The sequence below is a fragment of the Equus asinus genome, chromosome 28, assembly GCF_041296235.1.
Source record: "Equus asinus isolate D_3611 breed Donkey chromosome 28, EquAss-T2T_v2, whole genome shotgun sequence".
NCBI lineage: Eukaryota > Metazoa > Chordata > Mammalia > Perissodactyla > Equidae > Equus > Equus asinus.
Window position 1 is genome coordinate 39,217,759 of NC_091817.1, and position 8,855 is coordinate 39,226,613.

At 48.4% G+C, this 8,855-nt stretch overlaps 1 protein-coding gene across 1 annotated transcript in view; it reads left to right on the plus strand.

Annotated features, from left to right (window-relative positions):
- GABARAPL2 (GABA type A receptor associated protein like 2) overlaps window positions 1–8,855 on the plus strand; it is a 10,576-nt gene continuing 1,721 nt past the window's right edge. Inside the window, exons 1-3 of the mRNA XM_014847607.3 lie at window positions 1–205; window positions 537–592; window positions 1,754–1,926. Of these exons, the coding sequence (XP_014703093.1) occupies window positions 172–205; window positions 537–592; window positions 1,754–1,926 (263 nt within the window). The 5' untranslated portion in view covers window positions 1–171. The remainder of the gene's footprint in view (window positions 206–536; window positions 593–1,753; window positions 1,927–8,855) is intronic.

Consider the following 8,855-nt stretch of genomic DNA (forward strand, 5'->3'; position numbering starts at 1 on the left):
AGGGGCAAGTGGAGCCGGAAGCCCCGCCCCGGCCGGTTGCTAGGCTCCGGGGGCCGGAAGTCCCGCCTGTCGTGTAGTCGCCGCCGCCGCCGCCGCTGTCGTTGTTGTTGTAGTTGGTGCTCTGAGCTCCGCGGCTCCGAGAGCCGGCTGCGTCCCTTCCCCGCCGCCGCCATGAAGTGGATGTTCAAGGAGGACCACTCGCTGGGTAAGCGCTTGGCCCCTGGCGGGGCCGTGGGCACTGGGGCGGCGGTGAGCCCCCTCCCCCACTCAGGCCGCCCTGGGCTGGGCCCGGCAGGGTGGATGCCGCGCGCTCTGGGCTCGGGTGGCCGAGGTCCCAGCCCCCGAGGCAGCTGCCCACGGACCCCGTGCCGCCATCCGCAGGCTCTGCCAGGAGCCAGGGGACCGAGGACCGAGGCCGCCAGGACTTCCGAACCGGAGCCCGTGGCGTGCGCAGGTCGCGGGGGGAGGAGGTCCGGGGCCTCGGGACCCAGCCCGCGGGCAGGCGCGACCGTCAGCCCCGTGTGTTTGTCCCACAGAACACAGATGCGTGGAATCTGCGAAGATCCGGGCGAAATATCCTGACCGGGTTCCGGTGAGTGGACTCCCCGCCCCCTCACCTCGCTGTCACCCCTATCGTCTAGGACTCGTTATAGGGCCCCAAGCCATTCAACAGTTGACAATTAGAGTTTCCGTCCCAGTTATAGTAGCAGACGGGCCAGACAGGGTTAGGGGCCGTCCGGGGGCCAGGGCGTGAGGGGTTCGAGCTGGTGCTCTTCGGGGTGCCTCAGTGCTGAATCTCCCGATCTAGGCCACCGAGTTGTCTGCAGCCTCTGGGCTCCCTCGCCAATTACGTAAGGAACGATGTTCTAGGACAGGGCAACAGGTCACCGCCACTTTTGGGAACGGTGGTGGAGGGAGACTGTCACTTTGGCCTTAGAAGTGGTACTTTAGTCTCAGGACATTCATCTTTAACTTTGAGCCTCCATCTTTACCTGATTTCTAGCTCCCTTTCCTCACTCTGACCCTGTTATCCTTTCCTGGTCAAAAAAAATCTGAAAAATGGCTGAAAACCCCTTCTTCCGTGGTTTCCCTTTAATTAATAATAAATATGATCCTGTATTTCTACTGTGATAGGGGAGATAGTTTCTGTAATCCTTATTGATTTTTAAACAACATGCAGGCCTGGTATTGTAGCTTATTGCTTGTGAACAATTTCTTTGGGGAGGGGGCAGGAGGGACACATTCGAAACCTAGTTCAGAGAGAAGCAACAGGCCAAATGAAGAGCTTGGTTCTTGGCTGGCAGGGATTGCCAGTCATTCCCATTGGTCCATCCATTTTCATTTCCTGTGTTCCTTGGGATCTTAATTCCTCTGTAGTGTGAATGCAGATCCATTCTGGGGTCCTGGAGTAACAGGCAGTAGATGAGACTCTCATCAGATATTCTCTGGTCTGCCCCTGACAAAATGTTGAAAAGCTTTCTAGTAAGGGCTGTGTTTCTCTTATGCATGCTGAGATCAGGGATGAGAAATATAATAATTGACCACAGAAAAGCATTTACCGTTTCCCTAGAAGACATTTATATCAGTTCTTAGCCTCCAGAGTGTGTGGTTTATTAAGTCAGGGGCATATTTTCTCATGTTATGCAGTTTCCCACCCATCTCATTGCCCACACACTGTTCATCAGCTCCCCAACAATGCGAGGCCAGAGCTGCACATTAGAAATCCAGTCCTGACCTCTCTTTGCTTTCCCAGGTGATTGTGGAAAAAGTCTCAGGCTCTCAAATTGTTGACATTGACAAACGGAAGTATCTAGTTCCATCTGACATCACTGTGGCTCAGTTCATGTGGATCATCAGGAAAAGGATCCAGCTTCCTTCTGAAAAGGCAATCTTCCTGTTTGTGGATAAGACAGTCCCACAGTCCAGGTGAGAGATGTTCACTGGTATTGGCTATCTGCTTGGCTGCTTACAGAACTCAAAGCTTTGGAGGTCTGAAAACTCTTAGAGGTCCTCACTGGAAATCTGGATTTTGTGCTCCCTGACATCAGGAGCTCAAGGAAAATAAGAAAAGTTACGATATGTGGGAGTGTACTTTGGGTTAAGAAAATTGAACAACGTCTGGATTTAAAAAAAAAAATGAAATCCAGCCTCAGACCCCTGAAGAATCCTTTAAAAGAGTTGAGGACTTATTTAGGCTTAAGCCATCAGTCATACTAAAGGCTGAAATGAAGTTTTCTCCAAATGATTCATATAATAAGACCTGTCATCCTCCACCAGGAGCTTCCGGGCCGTGCTGTAGCTCAGCTTCAGTTAATCACCTTGTCTGCTTGCTCTCCTAACTCACTGAGCTGTGTGCCTCCGCGAGGGTCTGTAGCTGCCCGATCCTCATGTACGCTAAAATGGCTGCTGTCCAGCAAAGGCTCCGAGGTCCCTTTACAGACTTACATCTCCCTTGGCACCACCTGCTCTGACTGGCAGAGTAACTGCCCTTTGCTCCAGCTGTTGTCCTGCCTGGAAGCAATCTTTGGGATAACTTGGGGCCTGAATCTAGGCAGAAGCGTTACAATTCTCTTCTTCTGTAGAGGTGACAGCCCAGCTTTAGTCCCCTGTGAAAAGAGGAAAATGGACTGGCTCAGTCTAAATCCCTGGTCAGTCCTTTGCTGTTACTGATTGAGGACTTCTAGGCCCTGAGCCAGATGCTGACCCCTCTCCCCTGAGTGTGCGTTCTTGACTGCATTTCATCTTGGTGACCAAAACTAAGTTTCATTTGTTACCCCCCAAAGGTAGTACTTCTAAAAGCTAAGGCTTTCAGAAGCCCTGGGAACTAGCCCAGTGTCACCAAAATATATTCCTTTTGAAAATGCTTAAAAGCTCCAATGAGGCCTAAGCCAAATTTCAGTCCTTTTCCTACAATAGGAGGAAAACTCTGACTATATTTGTGGTCTGATTTTCTGTCTCCCACCGTCCACCACCTCCATTGCCTAGTGTTTAGCAGAGAAGCAGGATAGGGGAGAGATGGAAGGTTCTTCCCTAAGGCCAATGTCTTGCCTGAGGAGACAGGCCAGGCCCTGCCCGCTGGGTGCCGTTGGTCTGCCACAGCTATATCTCAGGAAGCTGCGGTGTTGTCAGAGGTGATCCCGTCACCCGGTTGGGCTCTTCCACCTTTCCTTCCCAGGCATCCAGGCAGTGTGGTACTGGGTGCAGTCTTCACTGGGGGCGGAAGCCCTGGGCCTCTGTGGTCACTTGTGACTTCCCTTATGGTGGTATGGGAGGTAAATCTTCACTCATACCACCTGCAACTTATGCAGAGCCTTCGTGACCGTGTGTTTCCTGCTTCCTGGAGGTGACTTCGTAGTGAGAGGAAGTAGATGACTAGGACCTATGGCATTGAGTTTATTTTCCTTGATTCTGATCCTCTGATGCTTCTTGCAGGAAAGGAGTCAGGCTTCTGAAGACATTAAGATTACTCTGATGGCTCCACGTTAATCTAGCAATTAAAATGGCTGCAGATTTTAGGAACTGCCCCCTCCCTCCATTATCCCTGAGATATAAATAGAATTGGAAATGAAAAGTGATTCTCAGGGCAGCAGAAGCTGCATCAGGGCCATTTTCTTTCCAAGTCCCATTTGCCTTTCCAACCTGGTAAGAATCTGCTCTAAAGCAGATTACACCAGTGACCCGAGTCAGGATTTTAGAGTCACTAACTAGGGCCCCTCTGCTCAGGCTCTGAGTGCCTTTGGTCCCAGTTAATGACTTCCTGCCCCACAGTTAATGCAGCACTTCTTTGTTTGGGGTTTGATTCTTGAAAACAAATTTGTTTATAAACAAAAGAGGCATGTGACATCATGAGGTTTTATGCAAATACTAATCGCCTGAAAGCACAAACAGAATTGCTGCAGGGTCTCCTTCCTGAAGCTGGTGTGTGACTCAGCTTCACCATCTCCTCCTCAAGGCAGTTTAGCATCTCTTCCTCAGCTTTTTCCAGCCTCCTCAGGGAATCGCAGGGCTGCCCTTAACCTTCAGCCAGTGCTTGCAGCCTTCAGAAGGTGGCTGGGGAAATCAGTTGAGAACGGATGAATCCAGGCCTGTAGGAGCCCTCCCCTGTCCCTAACAGGAATTATTTATGCCTGAGGCTGAGCAGAAGTAACTTCATTTATTCCTGCCTTGGAACAGAACTTTGGGAAGTGTTCTGGAACACAGGTGATCACCATGTAAAATGTCGTGATTATTGTTTAGAGTACTTGGTATTAAATATTGATTCTAGGAATAGAGACAGGCAAGTCCCTAAGTGTTTTACTTCCTAAATTCCGAGTTCTGTTTTTTTTAACAGGGAGAGAATCTCAACTGCCTTTTCTTATTTAGCATTGGAAAGCTGAATTCTCTGCCCAGGTTTCTGCATCTAGAATCAGGCCAAAACAAAAGAACTATGCCTTGGTGCAGGCAGGACTTGAGAGGGAACGTCACTGTATAGGTTTCCCAGTCACGGCTTTAGAGGGGAACCCAGACCTGGCAATGGTGTCTACCTTGTGGTCTTTGTTTAGAACACAGACAAGACTCTTGTTAATCCCCCCTTTAAAATAGAAATAGGAGTATATTATTAAATGAACTGTCTCTAAGATGTTATAATTTGGGAATGTTACCTTGGGAAACCTGTACTGTTTAAGATTCTGGTGTTATGGTGTTGCTTCTGGATCTTAAAGAGGTACAAGGTGAAGGGAAGTTATGATGTCTTATAGTCCATTCAAACCTTATTTAGAAATGTGCTTAAATTAAGCACTCTTGATCATTTCTGGGTAAATACTTCAAGAACAGGGTTTAATTTCAGCAGTAGAATAGAGTATTTATATTAGAGAACAATCTGATACAAGGAAGAGGCAGTAGTTAATTTTTATTTTTTAGAATCTTGAGGAGCCTTCAGGGCCATGTTAACCTTCACTTCGAGGCCAGTGCCTTTACTGGACCTACAGCAGTGGCCATTGTCCTTCCACCTCACTCCACCTCCCCTGCTGGAAAAGAGAGAAATCCAGGTCCAGTGGAAGCACCCAAAGCAGATGGGAGGCCAGGTGTGCCCATCAGTCCAGCCAGTTCATGAGCCAGGCTGGATCCCACAGCCTCCACCACCTGTCCTTGTTTGGGGGCCAAGAGGAGGTTCTGTAGGGATTGGGCATCCACACGGTTCTAGGTCAGCCTCCCTCAATTCATAGGCTGTTCAGTAGCTTAAAACTACTATTTGTCGTCAGTAGCATGGCTGTTCCTGGATGTGGATCCTTCTGAAACTTGCCTTTATTATTGGTTAGTTGGTCTGGATACATGTGACCTTGAACGGAGGGGTTGGGGACAGAGTTTTAGGGGGCAGTTTAGGTTCATTTCACTCAGTACACCAGCTGCACTCCACCTTAGATTGGTTCCATGGCCGGAATCTAACATTGGCTTTTCCCATTTCTTTCCTTGTCAGACTCAGAGCTTAGAAGGCGGCAATACCCTGGTACCCCTGGTACTTGGATGAGTGCATGTAATACTTGGTGCCACAATGGTGTGCATTAGTAACAGGGACTGGAGGCCCTCTCTGGGTGTCTCCTGCAGCCAGTAACTTAGGCAGGAAGCCTTGGAGTTACAGTGCTGCCTGCGAGTTGTCAGTCCATCCAGCAGCCCGTGCAGCTTAGCCTGACAGATGCAGCAGAGCTGCCTCTGTGCATTAGGATCCTCAGGCATTGCAGCGGTGGCCTGCCTAGCGCTGTGTGGCTCAGGCATCTGTGAATTCTGAGAGGGAAGCTCATCTTCTCAGAGGCTTATGGAATTTGTTCTAAACTGACATACTAGCTTTCTGCTGGAGACTGCCTGCTGACTAGGGTCACGTTTTCTCTCTGCACTTCCACTTGACCATTTTTTTTTTTTTTTGGAGGAAGATTAGCCCTGAGCTAACTACTGCCAGTCCTCCTCTTTTTGCTGAGGAAGCCTTGCCCTGAGCTAATATCCGTGTCCATCTTCCTCTACTTTATATGTGGGATGCCTACCACAGCATGGTGTGCCAAGCGGTGCCATGTCGGCACCTGCGACTGAACTGGTGAACCGCAGGCTGCCGAGAAGTGGAACGTGCACACTTAACCGCTGTGCCACTGGCCGGCCCCTTGACCATTCTTTTAATGGGACCAAAAAAAAATTTCTTTTTAAACTGTATTTGTGGCTCAGCTCTTTTTGGCTCTAGGGCAAGTAGTTGTGACTCTGTATGAGTGCAGCCTGATCTCACAAGTGCTGTAGATGTGCCAGTTTTCTTTCGTGGCACCCAGGAAAGCCTCGAAATCAGGCATTCCATCACAGGCTGCTGAATGGAGCTTGTAGTCCCAGAGTTGAGCCTTATCAGTTTTCAAGTTCCTGCCCAAGCGGTAGCCTGAGTATAAGGACACAGTGCTGCTGCCAACTAAATAGTTTCCACGCGAGGCTGTGTGACAGAAAAGGAGAACAGTGAGAGGACTCTTAAAGTTATGAGGCACAGCCATCCAGTCGTCACATTACAGGATGTGAATGAGAGAGTGCTAAGACCTGGCTCCTCGACGTGTGATGCAGAGGCTGGCAGCAGTGGCCGCAGCTGGGAGCTTGTTAGAAATGTAGACTCTCAGGCCCCACCCTGACCCCCTGAATCCAAACAGGCGCTCGAACAGGCTGTCCAGGTGAGTCGGTATGCACATTTGTGTATGTGAGAAGCCCTGTTCTAAGGGAGATTGCTGAAGAAGGTACAAGGACGCTGACATCAGCTCATTAGAACAGACCTAGCAGTGTATTCACTTGGAGGTAGCACAGCTTGGTGTTAAGAATGTCTCCTAGCTTTGGGACCTGGGGTGAATTATTTAACCACCTGTGCCTCACTTTTATTATCTATGAACTATGGATATGATAGTACCTGCCTCGTAAGATTGTTGTGAGGATAAAGAGTTAATATATGTAATGCAGTTAGAATAGTGCTTGCCATGTGTTTGCTATTAGAATTAGAACTTTTCCTTTATAGCTGCTAGGGCACTGTTTAAACGAATTTATATAACCCAAGTTTTACTTAAAAGACAATGGAGGGGCCGGCCCTGTGGCTGAGTGGTTAAGTTTGTGTGCTCCGCTTTGGCGGTCTGGGGTTTGCCAGTTTGGATCCCAGGTGTGGACCTACACACCACTCCTCAAGCCATGCTGTGGTGGCATCCCACATAGAAGAACTAGAATGACTTACAACTAGGATATACAACTATCTAGTGGGGCTTTAGGTCGGGGGTGGGAGGGCGGGAGGAAGATTGGCAACAGATGTTCGCCCAGGGCCAATCTTCCTCACCAAAAAAAACCCACAAAAAACAAACCGTTAAAAAAAAAAGAGTGGAGTCGAAAGACAGAAAGGTACGTGATTATGGCCCCTGGCCCCACCTCTAAGCCTGCCTCGGACAGTAGTGGTTCCACTGGTTTTTGTTCACTATAGACGGCATACGAGAGTCTCAAGTGGGCCACTCATGTTTATAAAACTCAAATATTTCTAATTCAGAGTGGAATTTAGAGTCATTGTACTAGGGCTTCTAACTTGCTAGGAAAAGAGCAGAACTTAATCTGTCAGGTGGAACCAAATGTGACATAGGCACCAAGGGGTGGCTGCCTTTGAATTGCACACAATGTCTGCTACTTCTGCGTCTAAATCCTTTGGTAATGGTAGTGGGGAGATGGTAGGACAGGTCTCATCAAGGTCACCCTGCATACTTGGACCAAGAGGGGCAGAGAGAGTTGTGGCAATAGCTGAAGCTGTTTTCCGCTTAGCCTCATTCTGAGGAATTGCAGAGAAGAGCACGTTCCTCCAGGCATTCCCAGCCACCAGGGTAAAAGTCTTTTTGAGAGACTCGGCTGCTTGTTCAAGCCCTTTGCTCCCTGCTGGCTTCTCACTCCACCTCCTGGCTTGTGAGTCACTCTACTTCCCCATCACATGGCTCTTAAAAATAAGCATCTCCAAAAAAAAAAAACCGAAGCATCTTTCTTCCTCTGGCAGAGGGACTATTTCTCAACTTGGGTGCACCTGGAGTCATCTTGGGCATTTTAAAACATACTGGTGCCTGGGTCCTACCTCCAGAAATTCTGATGGTAGGGTGGGGCTTGGGCGGGGAGATGTTTGTAAAGCTTCTCAGTGTTTCTCAAGTGCAGCTGAGGTTGAGACTCAACACTCCAGGTGTTCTCATGAGGAGGGGTTCTTCCCCCTACCCACTGCCCCCCAAATGCTCACATGTTCCAGGGCAGTGCTGTCAATAGAAAGGGCATGTGAGCCACGTATGTAATTTTAGGTTTTCTAGCAGGTGCATTAAAAAAGAGGTGAAATTAATTTAATAATATATTTTATTTATCCAGTACATCAAATGTCATCATTTCAACATGTAATCAAAATTAAGATATTTTCCATCCTTTTTTATCATACTAAGTCTGAAATCTTGTGTGTGTTTTACACTTACAGCACATCCCAATTCAGACAAGCCACACTTTTCAGTGCTGAATGTAGCTAGTGGCTACTGTATTGGGCAGCAAAAATACAGGACATTTCTGGACACTGCTGTTCCAGGGAGTCCTTATTTTACAAATTCCAGGTTAAGAGATCCTCACAGGGAGCACTCTTGTATTATACCAGATGCTGATGACAGGCCATTTTGTATTCATACTCATCCACCCCCACGTTGTTACTCAAATAATTCTCATCTACCCACACAGCCAACCCAGCTAAGCTTGCAAATGGGGCAAGAAGAATAGGAAAGGAAAAAATTCTCCCTTTATAAATGTGCCCTGTATCGCTGTTTACATGGACGTCCCACTGAGTCTGCCAGGAGCAAAGCAGCAGTGTGGGGCAATCA